This window comes from Heptranchias perlo, chromosome 1 (genome assembly GCF_035084215.1).
Source record: "Heptranchias perlo isolate sHepPer1 chromosome 1, sHepPer1.hap1, whole genome shotgun sequence".
NCBI lineage: Eukaryota > Metazoa > Chordata > Chondrichthyes > Hexanchiformes > Hexanchidae > Heptranchias > Heptranchias perlo.
In genome coordinates, this window is record NC_090325.1 from 141,674,571 (window position 1) to 141,696,667 (window position 22,097).

Here is a 22,097-nt window from a genome sequence, read left to right on the forward strand (position 1 = left end):
CTTCTGGAGGGCATGGACAGACTTCTGGAGGGCATGGACAGACTTCTGGAGGGCATGGACAGACTTCTGGAGGGCATGGACAGACTTCTGGAGGGCATGGACAGACTTCTGGAGGGCATGGACAGACTTCTGGAGGGCATGGACAGACTTCTGGAGGGCATGGACAGACTTCTGGAGGGCATGGACAGACTTCTGGAGGGCATGGACAGACTTCTGGAGGGCATGGACAGACTTCTGGAGGGCATGGACAGACTTCTGGAGGGCATGGACAGACTTCTGGAGGGCATGGACAGACTTCTGGAGGGCATGGACAGACTTCTGGAGGGCATGGACAGACTTCTGGAGGGCATGGACAGACTTCTGGAGGGCATGGACAGACTTCTGGAGGGCATGGACAGACTTCTGGAGGGCATGGACAGACTTCTGGAGGGCATGGACAGACTTCTGGAGGGCATGGACAGACTTCTGGAGGGCATGGACAGACTTCTGGAGGGCATGGACAGACTTCTGGAGGGCATGGACAGACTTCTGGAGGGCATGGACAGACTTCTGGAGGGCATGGACAGACTTCTGGAGGGCATGGACAGACTTCTGGAGGGCATGGACAGACTTCTGGAGGGCATGGACAGACTTCTGGAGGGCATGGACAGACTTCTGGAGGGCATGGACAGACTTCTGGAGGGCATGGACAGACTTCTGGAGGGCATGGACAGACTTCTGGAGGGCATGGACAGACTTCTGGAGGGCATGGACAGACTTCTGGAGGGCATGGACAGACTTCTGGAGGGCATGGACAGACTTCTGGAGGGCATGGACAGACTTCTGGAGGGCATGGACAGACTTCTGGAGGGCATGGACAGACTTCTGGAGGGCATGGACAGACTTCTGGAGGGCATGGACAGACTTCTGGAGGGCATGGACAGACTTCTGGAGGGCATGGACAGACTTCTGGAGGGCATGGACAGACTTCTGGAGGGCATGGACAGACTTCTGGAGGGCATGGACAGACTTCTGGAGGGCATGGACAGACTTCTGGAGGGCATGGACAGACTTCTGGAGGGCATGGACAGACTTCTGGAGGGCATGGACAGACTTCTGGAGGGCATGGACAGACTTCTGGAGGGCATGGACAGACTTCTGGAGGGCATGGACAGACTTCTGGAGGGCATGGACAGACTTCTGGAGGGCATGGACAGACTTCTGGAGGGCATGGACAGACTTCTGGAGGGCATGGACAGACTTCTGGAGGGCATGGACAGACTTCTGGAGGGCATGGACAGACTTCTGGAGGGCATGGACAGACTTCTGGAGGGCATGGACAGACTTCTGGAGGGCATGGACAGACTTCTGGAGGGCATGGACAGACTTCTGGAGGGCATGGACAGACTTCTGGAGGGCATGGACAGACTTCTGGAGGGCATGGACAGACTTCTGGAGGGCATGGACAGACTTCTGGAGGGCATGGACAGACTTCTGGAGGGCATGGACAGACTTCTGGAGGGCATGGACAGACTTCTGGAGGGCATGGACAGACTTCTGGAGGGCATGGACAGACTTCTGGAGGGCATGGACAGACTTCTGGAGGGCATGGACAGACTTCTGGAGGGCATGGACAGACTTCTGGAGGGCATGGACAGACTTCTGGAGGGCATGGACAGACTTCTGGAGGGCATGGACAGACTTCTGGAGGGCATGGACAGACTTCTGGAGGGCATGGACAGACTTCTGGAGGGCATGGACAGACTTCTGGAGGGCATGGACAGACTTCTGGAGGGCATGGACAGACTTCTGGAGGGCATGGACAGACTTCTGGAGGGCATGGACAGACTTCTGGAGGGCATGGACAGACTTCTGGAGGGCATGGACAGACTTCTGGAGGGCATGGACAGACTTCTGGAGGGCATGGACAGACTTCTGGAGGGCATGGACAGACTTCTGGAGGGCATGGACAGACTTCTGGAGGGCATGGACAGACTTCTGGAGGGCATGGACAGACTTCTGGAGGGCATGGACAGACTTCTGGAGGGCATGGACAGACTTCTGGAGGGCATGGACAGACTTCTGGAGGGCATGGACAGACTTCTGGAGGGCATGGACAGACTTCTGGAGGGCATGGACAGACTTCTGGAGGGCATGGACAGACTTCTGGAGGGCATGGACAGACTTCTGGAGGGCATGGACAGACTTCTGGAGGGCATGGACAGACTTCTGGAGGGCATGGACAGACTTCTGGAGGGCATGGACAGACTTCTGGAGGGCATGGACAGACTTCTGGAGGGCATGGACAGACTTCTGGAGGGCATGGACAGACTTCTGGAGGGCATGGACAGACTTCTGGAGGGCATGGACAGACTTCTGGAGGGCATGGACAGACTTCTGGAGGGCATGGACAGACTTCTGGAGGGCATGGACAGACTTCTGGAGGGCATGGACAGACTTCTGGAGGGCATGGACAGACTTCTGGAGGGCATGGACAGACTTCTGGAGGGCATGGACAGACTTCTGGAGGGCATGGACAGACTTCTGGAGGGCATGGACAGACTTCTGGAGGGCATGGACAGACTTCTGGAGGGCATGGACAGACTTCATGCAGAGAAGTGTGAAGTGATGCATTTTGGTAGGAAGAATGAGAGGCAATATAAACTCTATGGTACAATTTTAAAGGGGGTGCAGGAACAGAGACCTGGGGGTGCACATACATAAATCTTTGAAGATGGCAGGACAAGTTGAGAAGGCTGTTTTTTTTAAAAAGGGCATGTGTGACCCTAGGCTTTGTAAATAGAGACCAGAGAAGTTATGCTAAACTTTTATAAATCGCTGCTTAGGCCCCAGCTGGAGTATTGTTCCAACATCCTTCCTCAAGTGGACATCACACTTGAGGAAGGATGTCAAGGCCTTAGAGAAGGTGCCAAGGAGATTTACTAGAATGGTACCAGGGTTGCGGGACTTCAATTACGTGGAGAGATTAGAGAGGCTGGGTTCTTTGCCTTTAGAGCAGAGAAGGTTAAGGGGAGATTTAATCGGTGTTCAAAATCATGAAGGGTTTTGATAGAGTAAATAAGGAGAATCTGTTTCCAGTGGCAGAGAGGTCGGTAACCAGAGGACACAGATTTAAGGTAATTGACAAAAGAACCAGAGGTGAGATGAGGAGAATTTTTTTTTACGCAGCCAGTTGTTATGATCTGGGATGCACTGCCTGAAAGGGTGTTGGAAGCAGATCCAATAATAACTTTTAAAAGGGAATTGGATAAATAGTTGAAGGGGAAAAATTTGCAGAGGTATGGGGAAAGAGCAGGGAAATGGGACTAATTGGATAGCTGTACCAAAGAGCCGGCACAAGTACAATGAACCGAATGGCGGCCTCCTATGCTGTATGATTCTATGAATGTTAAGCTGTTGGATATGGGTATAGATCTGATGGTTTTTCTTCCTATTTACTTCAATCCAGGTCCAGTTACAGCTCTACACTTACTTGTCCACTGAGTTTATCAGTACAGCTACTATTTATAATGCAGTTCGAAGAGTTGGTACTGTGTTACAGATAATGCACACCCTGAAATACTATTACTGGGTAGTGAATCCTCAAGATCGTAGTGGAGTTGTTCCGAAAGGCCTGGGTAAGTAAAGACCTGCAATATTTTGTGAAATACAATTTTTACATTGTGGCTGTTCATTTCATTTTTTTTGTTCCAGTTGTAACTCATGAATAGTGCAATAATTAGTGCACCTGATGCATCCATTTCTATCGGATGTGGCACCACTGAATGTACTGACATGTGAAGTCAATACAGAGTAGGTTCAACCAGAAATTCATAGCACCAGAAAGGGAAACAAACTTATTTGGCAGCTGTGGCAAAGACAAATATAATGGAACAGTTTAAAAGAAAAATTGCCAGAATGTTGAAACCTATTGCTTTTGCAAAAAACTATAATGGATTTGATAGGGATCTATTTGAATTTGAATTAACAGCTCTGTTGAAGAAGGGAGTAAAGATGATATTTTTTAATGTGAAAGCCATTTGAATTTTGTCTTGGAAATTGTAATATAATGCAGGGATCTCTTAACTGCTGGCCTATGGGCTGAATCCAGCCCACTGCTGACATGAAACTGCCCAAGCAGCAGCTTTGGTAAGGGAGTGTCTTGCAAATAGTGACTATAATATGATTGAATTTTAGGTTTGAGAGGGAGATGGGAGAGTCACAAACCAAGGTTTTAAATTTATGTAAGGCAAACTTCGAAGGAATAAGAAATAAATTGACCACAGTAAACTGGGCTGAACTGTTATTGGGTAAACCGACAAATAAACAGTGGGAAGTATTCACAGAAGTATTTGGTATGATATAAAACCAGTACACACAAAAGGCAAAGGCTCCATTTGTGTAGTTAAGCAACCATGGTCAACAAATGAGGTAAGAGACAGTATCAAGCTAAAAGAAAAAGCTTACACAAATGCAAGGAAAAGTTGAAATCCAGCGGACTGGGAGAGTTATAAAAAGCAACAAAGGGATGTAAAGAAAGTAATGAGAGGTGCAAAAAGGAATATTAAAAAAAAAACTTGCAAACGATCTTAAAGCTAATAGCAAATGTTTTATAAATATATTAAGAGAAAGAGAATGGTAAAGGGGAATGTGGGCCCATTAAAGACGGATGCAGGTGAGACTATAATGGATAATAAGAAAATGAATGACTTGTTAAATGAATAATTTGTATGCATTTTCACATTGGAGGAAGAGGACAAAATATCAGCTGTACAAGGGAACCTAACAATAAATCAAGGGGAGGAACTTTGTTGATGTAATACAAGTTTTAAAAAAAAATGATGGGAGAAAATAATGATACTTAAGATAGGCAATCTCCAGGACCTGATGGTTTCCACCCCAGAATATTAAAAGAAGTAGGTGAGGACATTGCACATGCGTTAGTCGTAATTTTCTAAAGTGCTCTAGATTGAGGAATGGTGCCTTTTGGATTTAAAAATGGCAAATGTCCTTCCATTATTTAAGGAGGAGGAGAGAGAGAGAAACCAGGTAACTACAGACCTGTCAGTTTAACGTCAATTGTGGGGACGTTTCTGGAATCTATCATCAGAGACAGAGTGACTGAGCACTTTGACAGGTATCAGTTGATCAAAGACAGCATGGATTTGTGAAGGGTAGGTCTTGTCTGACTAATTGAATTTTTGCTAACTTAGTGTGATTTGCAAACTTGGATATGCAACTCTCTATTCCTTCATCCAAGTTACTGATATATATGATGAATAGGATGGTGGATAGGCGAGTGTCCATGGATGTTGTCCATGTGGACTTTCAGAAGGCATTTCGTAAGGTTCCACATGAGTTGATTATTAGCAAAAATGAGAGCGCATGGAATTGGAGGTAACTTTGTGACATGGGTTGGTAATTGGTTGGGAGGTAAGAGACAGAGTAGGGTAAAGGGTTCGTTCTCTGATTGGCAGAATGTGACAAGTGGTGTTCCCCAGTGATCTGTACTGAGGCATCAGTTTTTCATCATATATACCAGTGACTTGGATGAAGGAATAAAGAGTTGCATATCCAAGTTTGCAAGTCACATTAAGTTAGGAGACACAGTAAGTTGTGATGATGGGAGGAGGAAGTTACAAAGGGATATAGACAGACTAGGTGAGTGGGCAAAACTGTGCCAGATTGAGTTCACTGTGGGAAAGTGTGAGGTCATCCACTTTGGACCTAAGAAAGACAAATTGGAATATTTTCTTAATGGTGAGGGAGCTTTGGAGGAACAAAGGGATTTAGGTGTTCATGTACACCAATTACTAAAAGCTAGTGCACAGTCACAAAAAGTAAACAAAATGGCTAATGAAATGTTGGCCTTTATCTCAAGGGGATTGGAATTCAAAAGTGAGGAAGTGATGCTTCAGTTGTACAGAGCCTTGGTCAGACCCCATCTGGAGTACTGCTTTCAGCTTTGGGCACTGAATCTCAGGAAAGATATATTGGCCTTGGAAGGGGTACAGTGCAGATTCATCACTTAGATGACACCAGGACTTAAACGGTTAAATTATGAGGACAGGTTGCATAAACTGGGCTCATTCCCTTGAGTTTGGAAGGTTGAGCGGTGATCAAATCTAGGTATTTAAAATGATTAAGGGATTTGATAGAGTAGATACAGATAAACTACTTGCTCTGGTGAGGGAATCCAGAACAAGGGGATCATAATCTTATTTGGGAGTGAAATCGGGAAGCACTTTTTCACACATAGGGTAATGGAAATCTGGAACTCGCTCCCCCAAAAGACTGTGGATGCTGGGTCAATTGAAATTTTCAAGACTGAGATAGGTAGTTTTTTGTTAGGTAAGGGTATCAAGGTATATGGAACAAAGGCGGGTAAATGGAGTTGAGGTACAGATCAGCCATGATCTAATTGAATAGCTGAACTGAGGGGCTGAAATCGCCTTCTCCTGTTGTGTTCTAGTAAAAAAAAATTGGGCTAAACAGCCTACTGTTGGAAACAGCTGATTTTGTTGACAGGCAGTGTAATGGACTGGGCTGCATTGCTGTGGATTCTTGAAATTACCGAACTAGAGACGGGTGTGAGCTAGCATTACTATCTGACCATTTGTCTGTTGGCAGAATAGCTGTTCCAGTCAAAGGGCAGTTTGGTGTTTAATTTTCCCTTGAAAAGTATCTGCCCTGATAGAACTGCCCCAGCAATTTTATTTCAAAATAAAATATTCTGTGGTTAGGTGTAGGAAGATTACATTTGGGGCAGTAAATTTGTTTTGTTGAATATGGTTTAGGTGTATGGTCATTTTAAAAGATAATCTGCCTCCATCATAAATTTAAAAAGGTGGTAACTGTTTATTTCAAAGAGATCTTTTCCAAGCTTCTTACCTTTTGCTTCATTTTGGATGAATGAAAGTTGTAGCAGTGCAGGTTTTCCAGCAGAAATGTTAAAGAAGTGGCTAACGAAGTCCTTGGCACCACCTTTACAAATGTATTTTAATGTAGCAAAATGTAAAGTAAATTATTTCAAAGTAAGAAGAGGGAAGGAAATGCAGCTGAAGCAGTAAGAAATTTAAATGGAGTTGCTGAGCAAATAAACTTTGGTATGCAGATGCACAAGTCTATAAAGTTGTCAGCAAAAGTTGATCGGGCTATTAAAAGAAAATTCTAAATGCACACAATACAGATGCATGGAACTTGTATGAAACCTTCGGCTGCAATTGGAATGTTGTGTACAGGTTTATGCAGCCTGTTTTAGGAAGGATATAAAAGAAATGGAATAGGTGTAGTATAGATTCACTCGGATCTTACCAGGAATGAGAAATTAGTTATGGATTGGTTGGAGCTTTTTCACCAGAGCTGAGAAGGTTAAGGGGTGAAGTTAGGTGTTTGAGATCATGAAGGATTATGATCCAGTAAATAGTGATAGATTTTTTTTTAACGAGGCGGTCATGAGAGGGCACAAGTTAAGGATAGTCTACAAAAAGAATTCAAGGAGAAGTAACACAGAGGGTGGTTAGAATGTGGAACTCTCAATGGTTTACAGTATAAACCATTGTTGAAGCAGAGTCCATAAATTCTTTTAAAAGATGGCTGCTGGAAAAAAAATATTGAAGGGTATGGGGAGAGAGAGCAGGAGAGTGGGTTTAGATTTTGTGGCTTGTGGAGAAAAAACACTGGCACAGACTTGATGGGTCCATGCTGCAACGTTGTATGACCCAAGCCAATAATGTCCCTAAAAGATTGAAGTGGTCAGGTTCAATTGGGTTAGGCAGAACTTAGGCCAGTTCCTTTGCCAGGATTTTACAATATAAGTTTAGAAAAAAGCAAGGTGAATAGTTTCTGCGATGAAAGGAGTTTTTATACATTTTTAGTGGTTTCTTTGCAAAATTCACTGCATTTAATTTCTTTTAGTTAAAATCTTTATACAAATACAGAGTAAGAGACAATTTGAAAAAAAAATGCTACCTATAAAGCTGCTATCTTTTTGCAAAAAGCCTGTTAGAAAAATAAGCATCAGTCTCGTAAAAGTGACTGTTTGAGGGCTAATGCAATTGAAATTAGGGGGAGGGGTTGTTATCCAAGAAACAAACAGAATGAAATTTATTTGCACAGCTTTTTAAATAGCCTTGAAATTGCATATTTATATTTGAGTGGGGTGGAGGGAGGGATGAAGATTAATAAATGGCTGTGATTGCATTATTTGTTTCTACATTGCATATTCAACATGCCAATAAAACCCTGCCAATTCAGCGTACCTGAAGAAGTTCACTGATCAGCAGAGGGCTCACATCATCTTTTGGAGCACTGTTGATTGGAAGAAGTTGCATTTACATAATGCCTTTAACATAGAAAAATCGCCCAATGTACTTCACAGAGGCATGTGGTAAAATGGATGCAGGGAAATGAAGCAGAGATTAGGAGGGGTGACCATAAGCTTGGCCAAAAAGATGGGTTTGAGGAGGAGGGCATAAGTGAGGGAATTCCAGGATGTGAGGCCTAGGTGGCTGAAAGCACGGCTACCAATGGTGGGACAAAAGTAAGGGGGTTGCACGAGAGCTCGAGTCAGAGGAATGGAGAGTGCAGGGTTGGCGGAAATTAGAGATGAGGGGCAAGGCCGTGGAAGGATTTAAATGCAAGGATGAGAATTTTAAATTTGAGATATTTTGATATAGGTCAGTGAAAATAGGGATGATGGATGAGCAGGACTTGGTGTGGGTTAGGAGAGTTTTGGATAAGTTGAAGTATATGGAAGGTGGAGGATGGAAGGCAGGCCAGGAAAGCATTGGACTAATTGAGTCTTGAGATGACAATGGCAAGAATGAGGGGTGACAGAAGCTGGGTGGAAGTAAGGGTGGAGGTGGGTGATGTTATGGAGGTGGAAGTAGGTGGTCTCTGTGAAAGAGGCTATGGGGTCAGAAGCTCAACTTGAGATTGGAAATTCAGCTCGGGATCAACAGGATGCAGAGATTGCGCTCGGCCTGGTTGAGCCTGAAATGGTGTGCAGGCAGGGGATTGGGGTCGGTGATGAGGATACTGAGTTTGTGGCAGGGGTCAAAAATGATGGCTTTGCTCTTAATGTTTATGTGGAGGAAATTGCGGCCTATCCAAGACTGGAGGTTGGACAAGCATTGTGATATCATAGAGGAAATGAGGGCTTGAGAAAGGTGATGGAGAGATAGAGCTGGGTGTTGTCAGTGTATATGTGACAGATAACCCCATGTCTGTGAGTGATGTCGTCAAGTAGTATGAAGATGAAGATGAGGAAGGGGAGCAGCCAAGGGAGGATCCCTGGAGGACTCTCAAAGTGACAGTGCAGGGTTGGAAAGAAAAGCCATTTCTAGAGATGTTCCAGCAACAATTAGATAAGTAAGAGTGGACCAAGTTAAGATATTCACACTGAGCTGGACGATGGTGAGATTCACATGTTGAAGGCTATAGAAAGGTCATGGATAATGAGGGATAATATACCATGCTCACATTCAAACACAGTGTCGTTCATGACTTTGGTTAGGGCCGTTTTGATGCTGTGGGAGGGGTAGAAACTTATTTGGAGGGATTCAGATTGAGTTGTGGGAGAGATGGATCTGGGAGGTGGCATGATGTTCATGGACTATGGAAAGGAAAGAGAAGCTGGAGATGGGGTGATAGTTTGCAAGGACAGAGAGGTTGAGGAGGGAGTGAAGATGGGGATAATTAGATGAAAATTATTAGCTGGAAGGGCTTTTAACATAAAGGTGTCCATTGTGCAAGACTTCTTGACACTCAAGTCATTTATTACTATTTTCAAGTGCTTGAGATTGCTGCTCAGTTGGACACTTTTTACATGCAAAGTTTAGAGACCCACAAGGATGTCCTCTAAATTTAAATCCCTGGTGCTGGAACGGTTCATCGCATCACCATCTACAAGGTCTGCTTGATCCCCTCCACATGTATCTAGAACTTTAAAATGGGGCATGGTTGGTGATCTTAATAAAGTCAATCGCCACAATTGTCAAATCAGGCATCGTTCCCACTAATGTAAAAATAGTATTGTTTTTGGAGCTGAGATTTTATGTGTGAGAGAAACACAATAAAGCAAGAAGGTGGGGGCATAAACAGAGCCAATGACTAATTGCCTCACAAGCAGATGGATTTTTTGCAACCGTTTAATAGTTTTTTCGCATCGATTCCTACAGACTATTGAAGTTCTGGAATAAAGTATTCATCAGTCTGCTCCGTGTCTAAAGTTTCCTGCAAAACCTTATCACCCAACCTGTGGCCAGTTTCCCACTCTGCTGTGAAGCAAATGCTTTTGTTGCTTGGGACATTAATCCCTTTTAGCGTTCGAAATCCTGCCCTTTTTACCACCAGGCACTATGGGGGTAATTTTAACCCACAAGAACAGGTGGGCTGGTGGCAGGAGGGCAGTAAAAATTGCTGATTTCTTCAGCGTGACTGCAACCCGGTTCCAACGTGCCGACTTCCGGGTTTAACCCTGTCGCATTTTAATGTGCGTGCGCGCAGCAGAAACCCAGAAGTCGCATCCCCTATTGATGCCAGCGGGCAGATCGTTAGAAGGGCAATTTACCTACTTCATATACTTAAGGCAGGTAATTTTTTGTGGATTCTGAACCTGAAACACAAAAAGCAGGACAAATCCAATCCAGCCAATTACCGCCCCATCAGTCTACTCTCAATCATCAGCAAAGTGATGGAAGGTGTCGTCGACAGTGCTATCAAGCAGCACTTACTCACCAATAACCCGCTGACCGATGCTCAGTTTGGGTTCCGCCAGGACCACTCTGCTCCAGACCTTATTACAGCCTTGGTCCAAACATGGACAAAAGAGCTGAATTCCAGAGGTGAGGTGAGAGTGACTGCTCTTGACATCATGGCAGCATTTGACCGTGTGTGGCACCAAGGAGCTCTAGTAAAATTGAAATCAATGGGAATCGGGGAAAACTCTCCAGTGGTTGGAGTTATGCCTAGCAGAAAGGAAGATGGTTGTGGTTGTTGGAGGCCAACCATCTCAGCCCCAGGACATTGCTGCAGGAGTTCCTCAGGGCAGTGGTCCTGGGCCCGACCATCTTCAGCTGCTTCATCAATGACCTTCCCTCCATCATAAGGTCAGAAATGGGGATGTTCGCTGATGATTTCACAGTGTTCAGTTCCATTTGCAACTCCTCAGATAATGAAGCAGTCCGTGCTCGCATGCAGCAAGACCTGGACAACATCCAGGTTTGGGCTGATAAGTGGCAAGTAACATTCGTGCCAGACAAGTGCCAGGCAATGACCATCTCCAACAAGAGAGAGTCTAACCACCTCCCCTTGACATTCAACGGCATTACCATCGCCAAATCCTCTACCATCAACGTCCTGGTGGTCACCATTGACCAAAAACTTAACTGGACAAGCCATATAAGTACTGTGGCTATGAAAGCAGGTCGGAGGCTGAGTATTCTGCGGCGAGTAACTCACCTCCTGACTCCCCAAAGCCTTTCCACCATCTACAAGGCACAAGTCAGAAGTGTGATGGAATACTCTCCACTTGCCTGGATGAGTGCAGCTCCAACAACACTCAAGAAGCTCGACACCATGCAGGACAAAGCAGCTTGCACATGGGAACAACACCACCTGCACGTTCCCCTCCAAGTCACACACCATCCCGACTTGGAAATATATCGTCGTTCCTTCATCGTCGCTGGGTCAAAATCCTGGAACTCCCTTCCTAACAGCACTGTGAGAGAACCTTCACCACACGGACTGCAGCGGTTCAAGAAGGCGGCTCACCACCACCTTCTGTCCACTACCCTAAACATCACTGCCTTCACCAGCGCACTGTGGCTGCAGTGTGTACCATCCACAGGATGCACTGCAGCAACTCGCCAAGGCTTCTTAGACAGCACTTCCCAAACCTGCGACCTCTACCACCTAGAAGGACAAGGGCAGCAGGCACATGGGAACAACACCACCTGCACGTTCCCCTCCAAGTCACACACCATCCCGACTTGGCAATATATCGTTGTTCCTTCATCGTCGCTGGGTCAAAATCCTGGAACTCCCTACCGAACAGCACTGTGGGAGAACCTTCACCACACGGACTGCAGCGGTTCAAGGCGGCGGCTCACCATCACCTTCTCGAGGGGAATTAGGGGTGGGCAATAAATGCTGGCCTCGCCAGCGACGCCCACATCCTATAACGAATAAAAAGAACCAAATTTAACCTTACCTGCATGATTTCCCATGGCTTCTCAAACTTGCCAGTGAAATGGAAGTGAGATTCATGCAGAAGTTGATTTTGCCCTTTAAACCTGTGGTTGACAGCGCAATGAAAGCTCAAGGATTGAAGCTGGTGTTTCAGTTCTTTCAGGCAAACGTTTGGTTGAGAGTAGTTCTTGTGTTGAGACTGAGAATTCTTTGTTGAGGCAGCTTTAGGAAGACTTTAAAGCCTCTCAAACTGACAAGATCAGGTTGGGGGGCACAATGGATTTATTCCAGAGTACATCTGTGGAGGAGGAAAATGAACATCCACGTTGTGCAGTGTTGGGATCTGCTGGCGCACAAGACACAGGTGCCCAATAAGGATTTGGAGAACAGCAGATGGGTTGAAATTGCAGGAGGCATTACCCACATGAGAGGGTGTACAGGCAGAGGGTGAGCTTCCTGGACCTCTCTGAGCAGCAATGCCAACGCAAGCTCAGATTCACCTGCAGCCTCCTTCAGAAAGAGCTGCTCTTGGCTGGACCTGGTGGCCACGCATTGCCCATCGCAGTTAAAGTCACCACTGCCCTCAATTTCTTCGCCTCTGCATCCTTCCTGAGTGCCACCAGTGATATCTCCAGGGTGTGTCAGTTGTTTGCACGTAGGTGTATAAGGCAGGTGACGAATGGCTTGTTTGCCAGGGTGTCCGACGACGTGAACGTCCCCCACGGCGACATCAGGCAGAATGAGGGTGCAGTGGATTTCACCTCTGGCTGGCTTCCCATGGGTGCAGGGCGCAATCGATTGCACACACGTGGCAACCCAAAGACCACCACATGAGCCAGGAGTCTTCATAAACCGAAAGGGCTATCACTCAGTGTGCAGCTGGTGTGCGACCACCATAAGAGATTTCTACAGGTGTGTCCCAGATTCCCTGGCAGCTGTCGTGATTCCTTCATCTTGCGACAGTCCAACGTTGCAGTACTGAGACAGACTTAAGGGCTGGCTTGTTGGAGACTAGGGATACCTCCTGCAAACGTGGCTCATGACACCTGTGAGAAACCCCACCAACGTCTGTGTCATTGAGCAAGTCGTAGACATGTTGAAAGTGCGCTTCAGGTGCCTGGGTAGATCTGGGATAGCCCTTCAGTACTCGCCAGCGAGGGTGTCCAAAATAATTGTGGTGTGCTGCGTCCTTCACAAGATAGTGTAGCAGAAAAGTTTACAGGTGGAGGACGGTGACGGCGCTCGTCGAGTATTCTCTCTTGGCGGCAACATTGAAGAGGAGGAGGAGGAAAAGGAAGTTGGGGCAGCCATCACCAGACCTGTATACATCCATTGCACACCCTGCCAATGGGCCCTGTCATGTCATGTCATGAAGCAAATGAAAGGGCGACTTCACATTCAGGACGCAATAATGACCAAGATGTGGGAGTGTTGATACTTAATTTTATTAACGTGTCAACATAAGAAAGATGGTAAATTAACATGACATTTCTTCCATCGCCCTTGTGCATACCCTTGGTGAACTACAATTGTTTAATCATATGCTTTCTACCACTTCTATTTGGTACATCCACTGTGGCTTCAGAAGAGCTAGTGGAAGGTTGCTGAGATACCTGCCCTGACTGCTGAGATGCTCTTGGCCTATGCCTTCTGGAATTTGGTGCCCCTGAGGGCCCCAACAAAGACTGCTTCACCTGACACCTGTGCAAGTGCAGACTCTGCCATCAGGAGAGGAGGCAGCATTTTGGGTACTGGGGGGGGAAGAGGTGGGAGCACTTTGAATGGAGTTCCACTTCCATGCCCCCTTTCGCCATCACTCCCACCACTCTGCTGGACAGCAGCTTGGTGAACAAATGTGCCGCCTTGTAAGGCCACAGATAAGGTATCTGCTAGCCTGTTTAAGGCAGCAAACATGTTGGCATCCAGAGTCTGCACAGCTGTTGTCATGACCTGCATAGACTCATTTGAGAGCCATGCTTGAAGCTCAATGGAGGTGGCCACTCTCTCCATGGCAGACATTCTCTCAATTACCTGCGACAACAATCCACTAGTGTTGGAGTTGGACTCCTCCACCCTCTCTGCTATTGTGGAGAGTGTGCGTGGCACATTTTCCATTACCTCACAAAGGTGCAGCTGTACCTCAATCATTCTCCTCCTTCTCAACGATGGCCCCTGGGGCTCAGCATCTGTGCCCAGCTGAGCAGAGCTTGGAGAGGAGTGCGTCCTCCAATGCGGACACTCCACAGTTGTCCCTGCTACCATTTCTCTGCTCGAGCTCACTTGAGTGAGTCACCAGGTGACAACCCAACTATCAGGCTAACAGAACCCACTGAAGTGCCAGTATCTGTGCTGGTGCGTGGCTGAATGTCATGTGACAGTGCACCCTCAGAAGGAATGAGATCCTCCATCTCGCCTAATTCTTCTTGAACTCATGAAGGCCCTGGAAGACAACAGAAAGCGATATTATTTATTCAGAAAAGTGACAGTCTTTCTAACGACCATACTGAGGTTTGTCACAGTTCACTCAATGATGAAATAAATTCTTCATACGTGTGAAAGGAGATAAAGTTGTGTCACCAGCTATCTGCAGGTTTCCAGTCTCTCCATCTCCGACAGATAGGGATGCAACTGTCCCACTTATTTCCATGGCTGCCTCCTCCGCATCTGTTAGCTGCACCATCTGTGGTCGACCACCTTCAGTCCTCATCCTCTCCCTTTCGCTTTTCGCGCTCTTCTCCTACAAGGGGATAAAGAACAGACCTATGAGTGACTGAAGGTGTCATATTCATCCGATCAATGGTGGCTTTGGGTTAAGCTAACTATGAAACTGTCACCCTCTGATAAATCTATCAGACAGATGCATTACATTGCATCAGGATTGGGGTGAGTGACAGTGGTGGGCGCACAAATGGGGAGGTGAGGAAATATATAGAAAGTAAAGAATGGTTGATGCTAAAACTTAACTACTTGTGGGGAGTGATGTGATGGAGTAGGTGTGCCAACACACAGCGAGAGGGGAGGAATGGTGTTGCACAACACAGGATATGGGTGAAACATCAAATGTACTCACTTTTCCTGACCTGGTTAGGTCATTAAACTGATTCCTGCACTGCAGCCAAGACCTGGGCACAATGCTTCTGCTGCCACCTCTGGCCATGCCGCCTTAGTGGCAGAACCCGATTTCTTCCTCCGATCAGTTGGGCACAGTACTTCCCTCCTGCTTCTCACAGCACCCAGCAGCACTTCAAAGGATGCGTCTGAGAATCTGGGTGCTGCCTTTCCTCTTTTTCCCTTCTTTCCTCCTTTCTCCTCCCAAATCCATTTTTGTACTGGCCCTTTAAATAGTTGAGTTCAGATTGCGTCATGCGGGTGCGCAATGCGGGTGCGCAACACGTCTGCTGTGCAGCTTGGAGACCCGAAACCTGGAACACTGAGCATAGAAGTGTCTACAGATGAAAATGATCTTCATTTCTGGAAGAATTCACTGAACTTTTAAAGAGCCATTCTTGCGTTGACTGCGCTTCTTGCGCTGTCAATGGTACAGAAGCTGCTGCCTCTCCAATTTCGGTCCCAACACACAACTGTTAAGATTTGCACAGATCCTAGTTCACGAGTGCAAACGACACTCATCTTCGCACTGCTGAAGATGGAGATGCCAACACACCATCCTCTAGTTAATTACATGCTCCAAATGGAATTAATAAGTTTCTTTACAACAATTTTAACACATATAAGCACATACAGAACTGTACAATGACAAACTCTGCTCCAGATCTTTGCATTCTGTTCCTTCTCTTTGGCTTACCCACGAATCACAGTGAATTCAATGTGAACATAAAAAATATATATATCTGTCTTGCATCTTGTCTCTCTGACAAGGTTTCCAGGTTTCGGAGGCTTCCTCCTTCCTCAGGAACACCGTTCACCTGAGGAAGGAGGAAGCCTCCGAAAGCTTGTGGAATTTAAAATAAATTTGTTGGACTATAACTTGGTGTTGTAAAATTGTTTACAATTGTCAACCCCAGTCCATCACCGGCATCTCCACATCATAGGTTTCTAGGCACAAGACAAATTTACATAATAGTACCACTGAACCTGTCAACTTCTTCTGTGACTCTTGCATACTTGAACGATGCTCCGCTTCCTTGGTCTGTTCCTTTATTCTTCACTCTTTTGGGAAAAGTATCTCTGTAGGAACTGTACCTCTATTGTATATGTTCTTGGTGTAAATTGCACAATCTCAGCTGTAAAGCTTTAATCAGATGAAGTTCAAATAGAAAGACCTGGATGCTGTACCCCTCTCCTTTGCTTTTGCACCTAGCCCAGGACCTGGTGGTTCTCTTTTGCCCCCAAACACTACCTGTAAAAGTCAATGTACGAGAGGATGAAGAAATGCCATTGCTATCATTGCAGTGTAACAGATTTATTTATCCAAAATAAAGCTGATGGTAGGCGAACTGTTGGCAAACTATTGCATTTTTCCTTTTTAGGAAAATATCCGTCCTTCTTTGTACTTCCCTTTCTTCCTTCCTTCCTCTTCTTTCTTCCCCCTCTTCCCTCCCCTTCACCACCTCCTCCTCCTCTTCCCTCCCCTTCGCCACCTTCTTCCCTCCCCTTCGCCACCTTCTTCCCTCCCCTTCGCCACCCTCTTCCCTCCCCTTCGCCACCTTCTTCCCTCCCCTTCGCCACCTTCTTCCCTCCCCTTCGCCACCTTCTTCCCTCCCCTTCGCCACCTTCTTCCCTCCCCTTCGCCACCTTCTTCCCTCCCCTTCGCCACCTTCTTCCCTCCCCTTCGCCACCTTCTTCCCTCCCCTTCGCCACCTTCTTCCCTCCCCTTCGCCACCTTCTTCCCTCCCCTTCGCCACCTTCTTCCCTCCCCTTCGCCACCTTCTTCCCTCCCCTTCGCCACCTTCTTCCCTCCCCTTCGCCACCTTCTTCCCTCCCCTTCGCCACCTTCTTCCCTCCCCTTCGCCACCTTCTTCCCTCCCCTTCGCCACCTTCTTCCCTCCCCTTCGCCACCTTCTTCCCTCCCCTTCGCCACCTTCTTCCCTCCCCTTCGCCACCTTCTTCCCTCCCCTTCGCCACCTTCTTCCCTCCCCTTCGCCACCTTCTTCCCTCCCCTTCGCCACCTTCTTCCCTCCCCTTCGCCACCTTCTTCCCTCCCCTTCGCCACCTTCTTCCCTCCCCTTCGCCACCTTCTTCCCTCCCCTTCGCCACCTTCTTCCCTCCCCTTCGCCACCTTCTTCCCTCCCCTTCGCCACCTTCTTCCCTCCCCTTCGCCACCTTCTTCCCTCCCCTTCGCCACCTTCTTCCCTCCCCTTCGCCACCTTCTTCCCTCCCCTTCGCCACCTTCTTCCCTCCCCTTCGCCACCTTCTTCCCTCCCCTTCGCCACCTTCTTCCCTCCCCTTCGCCACCTTCTTCCCTCCCCTTCGCCACCTTCTTCCCTCCCCTTCGCCACCTTCTTCCCTCCCCTTCGCCACCTTCTTCCCTCCCCTTCGCCACCTTCTTCCTCCCCTTCGCCACCTTCTTCCCTCCCCTTCGCCACCTTCTTCCCTCCCCTTCGCCACCTTCTTCCCTCCCCTTCGGCCACCTTCTTCCCTCCCCTTGGCCACCTTCTTCCCTCCCCTTGGCCACCTTCTTCCCTCCCCTTGGCCACCTTCTTCCCTCCCCTTCGCCACCTTCTTCCCTCCCCTTGGCCACCTTCTTCCCTCCCCTTCGCCACCTTCTTCCCTCCCCTTCGCCACCTTCTTCCCTCCCCTTCGCCACCTTCTTCCCTCCCCTTCGCCACCTTCTTCCCTCCCCTTCGCCACCTTCTTCCCTCCCCTTCGCCACCTTCTTCCCTCCCCTTCGCCACCTTCTTCCCTCCCCTTCGCCACCTTCTTCCCTCCCCTTCGCCACCTTCTTCCCTCCCCTTCGCCACCTTCTTCCCTCCCCTTCGCCACCTTCTTCCCTCCCCTTCGCCACCTTCTTCCCTCCCCTTCGCCACCTTCTTCCCTCCCCTTCGCCACCTTCTTCCCTCCCCTTCGCCACCTTCTTCCCTCCCCTTCGCCACCTTCTTCCCTCCCCTTCGCCACCTTCTTCCCTCCCTTCGCCACCTTCTTCCCCTCCCCCTTCGCCACCTTCTTCCCTCCCCTTCGCCACCTTCTTCCCTCCCCTTCGCCACCTTCTTCCCTCCCCTTCGCCACCTTCTTCCCTCCCCTTCGCCACCTTCTTCCCTCCCCTTCGCCACCTTCTTCCCTCCCCTTCGCCACCTTCTTCCCTCCCCTTCGCCACCTTCTTCCCTCCCCCTTCGCCACCTTCTTCCCTCCCCTTCGCCACCTTCTTCCCTCCCCCTTCGCCACCTTCTTCCTCCCCTTCGCCACCTTCTTCCCTCCCCCTTCGCCACCTCTTCCCTCCCCCTTCGCCACCTTCTTCCCTCCCCTTCGCCACCTCCTTCCCTCCCCCTTCGCCACCTCCTTCCCTCCCCCTTCGCCACCTCCTTCCCTCCCCCTTCGCCACCTTCCTTCCCTCCCCCTTCGCCACCTTCCTTCCCTCCCCCTTCGCCACCTTCTCCTTCGCCTCTCCTCCCCTTCGCCACCTTCTTCCCTCCCCTTCGCCACCTTCTTCCCTCCCTTCGCCACCTTCTTCCCTCCCCTTCGCCACCTTCTTCCCTCCCCTTCGCCACCTTCTTCCCTCCCCTTCGCCACCTTCTTCCCTCCCCTTCGCCACCTTCTTCCCTCCCCTTCGCCACCTTCTTCCCTCCCCTTCGCCACCTTCTTCCCTCCCCTTCGCCACCTTCTTCCCTCCCCTTCGCCACCTTCTTCCCTCCCCTTCGCCACCTTCTTCCCTCCCCTTCGCCACCTTCTTCCCTCCCCTTCGCCACCTTCTTCCCTCCCCTTCGCCACCTTCTTCCCTCCCCTTCGCCACCTTCTTCCCTCCCCTTCGCCACCTTCTTCCCTCCCCTTCGCCACCTTCTTCCCTCCCCTTCGCCACCTTCTTCCCTCCCCTTCGCCACCTTCTTCCCTCCCCTTCGCCACCTTCTCCCTCCCTTCGCCACCTTCTTCCCTCCCCTTCGCCACCTTCTTCCCTCCCCTTCGCCACCTTCTTCCCTCCCCTTCGCCACCTTCTTCCCTCCCCTTCGCCACCTTCTCCCCTCCCCTTCGCCACCTTCTTCCCCTCCCCTTCGCCACCTTCTTCCCTCCCCTTCGCCACCTTCTTCCCTCCCCTTCGCCACCTTCTTCCCCTCCCCTTCGCCACCTTCTTCCCTCCCCTTCGCCACCTTCTTCCCTCCCCTTCGCCACCTTCTTCCCTCCCCTTCGCCACCTTCTTCCCTCCCCTTCGCCACCTTCTTCCCTCCCCTTCGCCACCTTCTTCCCTCCCCTTCGCCACCTTCTTCCCTCCCCTTCGCCACCTTCTTCCCTCCCCTTCGCCACCTTCTTCCCTCCCCTTCGCCACCTTCTTCCCTCCCCTTCGCCACCTTCTTCCCTCCCCTTCGCCACCTTCTTCCCTCCCTCGCCACCTTCTCCACCTCTTCCCTCCCCTTCGCCACCCTTCCTTCCCTCCCTCTCCCTCGCCACCTTCTTCCCTCCCTTCGCCACCCTCTTCCCTCCCCTTCGCCACCTTCTTCCCTCCCCTTCGCCACCTCGCCACCTTCTTCCCTCCCCTTCGCCACCTTCTTCCCTCCCCTTCGCCACCTTCTTCCCCTCCCCCTTCTTCCACCTTCTTCTCCTCCCCTTCGCCACCTTCTTCCCTCCCCTTCCACCTCTCCCTCCCCTTCGCCACCTCTTCCCTCCCCTTCGCCACCTCTTCGCCACCTTCTTCCTCCCCTTCGCCACCTCCTTCGCCACCTTCTTCCCCCCCCTTCGCCACCCTCTTCCTCCCCTTCGCCACCACCTTCGCCACTCCCTTCGCCACCTTCTTCCCTCCCCTTCGCCACCTTCTTCTCCCTCCCCTTCGCCACCTTCTCCTCCTCTCCCCCTCGCCCTCACCTCCTTCGCCACTCCCTCCTTCGCCACCTCTTCTCTCCCTCCCCCTTCGCCACCTTCTTCCCTCCCCCTTCGCCACTCTTCCCTCCCCTTCGCCACCTTCTTCCCTCCCCTTCGCCACCTTCTTCCCTCCCCTTCGCCACCTTCTTCCCTCCCCTTCGCCACCTTCTTCCCTCCCCTTCGCCACCTTCTTCCCTCCCCTTCGCCACCTTCTTCCCTCCCCTTCGCCACCTTCTTCCCTCCCCCTTCGCCACCTTCTTCCCTCCCCTTCGCCACCTTCTTCCCTCCCCTTCGCCACCTTCTTCCCTCCCCTTCGCCACCTTCCTTCCCTCCCCCTTCGCCACCTCCTTCCCTCCCCTTCGCCACCTTCTTCCCTCCCCCTTCGCCACCTCCTTCCCTCCCCCTTCGCCACCTCCTTCCCTCCCCTTCGCCACCTTCTTCCCTCCCCCTTCGCCACCTCCTTCCCTCCCCCTTCGCCACCTTCCTTCCCTCCCCCTTCGCCACCTCCTTCCCTCCCCTTCGCCACCTTCTTCCCTCCCCCTTCGCCACCTTCTTCCCTCCCCTTCGCCACCTTCTTCCCTCCCCCTTCGCCACCTCTCCCTCCCTCGCCACCTCCTTCCCTCCCCTTCGCCACCTCCTTCCCTCCCCCTTCGCCACCTTCTTCCCTCCCCCTTCTTCCCTCCCCCTTCGCCACCTTCTTCCCTCCCCTTCTTCCCTCCCCTTCGCCACCTTCTTCCCTCCCCTTCGCCACCTTCTTCCTCCCCTTCGCCACCTTCTTCCCTCCCCTTCGCCACCTTCTTCCCTCCCCTTCGCCACCTTCTTCCCTCCCCTTCGCCACCTTCTTCCCTCCCCTTCGCCACCTTCTTCCCTCCCCTTCGCCACCTTCTTCCCCTCCCCTTCGCCACCTTCTTCCCTCCCCTTCGCCACCTTCTTCCCTCCCCTTCGCCACCTTCTTCCCTCCCCCTTCGCCACCTTCTTCCCTCCCCTTCGCCACCTTCTTCCCTCCCCCTTCGCCACCTTCCTTCCCTCCCCTTCGCCACCTTCTTCCCTCCCCTTCGCCACCTTCTTCCCTCCCCTTCGCCACCTTCTTCCCTCCCCCTTCGCCACCTTCTTCCCTCCCCTTCGCCACCTTCTTCCCTCCCCTTCGCCACCTTCTTCCCTCCCCTTCGCCACCTTCTTCCCTCCCCTTCGCCACCTTCTTCCCTCCCCTTCGCCACCTTCTTCCCTCCCCTTCGCCACCTTCTTCCCTCCCCTTCGCCACCTTCTTCCCTCCCCTTCGCCACCTTCTTCCCTCCCCTTCGCCACCTTCTTCCCTCCCCTTCGCCACCTTCTTCCCTCCCCTTCGCCACCTTCTTCCCTCCCCCTTCGCCACCTTCTTCCCTCCCCTTCGCCACCTTCTTCCCTCCCCTTCGCCACCTTCTTCCCTCCCCCTTCGCCACCTTCTTCCCTCCCCCTTCGCCACCTTCTTCCCTCCCCTTCGCCACCTTCTTCCCTCCCCTTCGCCACCTTCTTCCCTCCCCTTCGCCACCTTCTTCCTCCCCTTCGCCACCTTCTTCCCTCCCCTTCGCCACCTTCTTCCCTCCCCTTCGCCACCTTCTTCCCTCCCCCTTCGCCACCTTCTTCCCTCCCCCTTCGCCACCTTCTTCCCTCCCCTTCGCCACCTTCTTCCCTCCCCCTTCGCCACCTTCTTCCCTCCCCTTCGCCACCTTCTTCCCTCCCCCTTCGCCACCTTCTTCCCTCCCCTTCGCCACCTTCTTCCTCCCCCTTCGCCACCTTCTTCCCTCCCCCTTCGCCACCTTCTTCCCTCCCCTTCGCCACCTTCTTCCCTCCCCCTTCGCCACCTTCTTCCCTCCCCCTTCGCCACCTTCTTCCCTCCCCCCTTCGCCACCTTCTTCCCTCCCCCTTCGCCACCTTCTTCCCTTCCCCCTTCGCCACCTTCTTCCCTCCCCTCTTCGCCACAT

The 22,097-nt window shown here is 50.5% G+C and overlaps 1 protein-coding gene across 1 annotated transcript in view; it reads left to right on the forward strand.

The window, feature by feature from the left end:
* The window catches only part of lrba (LPS-responsive vesicle trafficking, beach and anchor containing), a 753,934-nt gene that overhangs the window by 100,621 nt on the left and 631,216 nt on the right, over window positions 1-22,097 (forward strand). Inside the window, exon 13 of the mRNA XM_067992149.1 lies at window positions 3,449-3,617. Coding sequence (XP_067848250.1) covers window positions 3,449-3,617 — 169 coding nt within the window. The remainder of the gene's footprint in view (window positions 1-3,448; window positions 3,618-22,097) is intronic.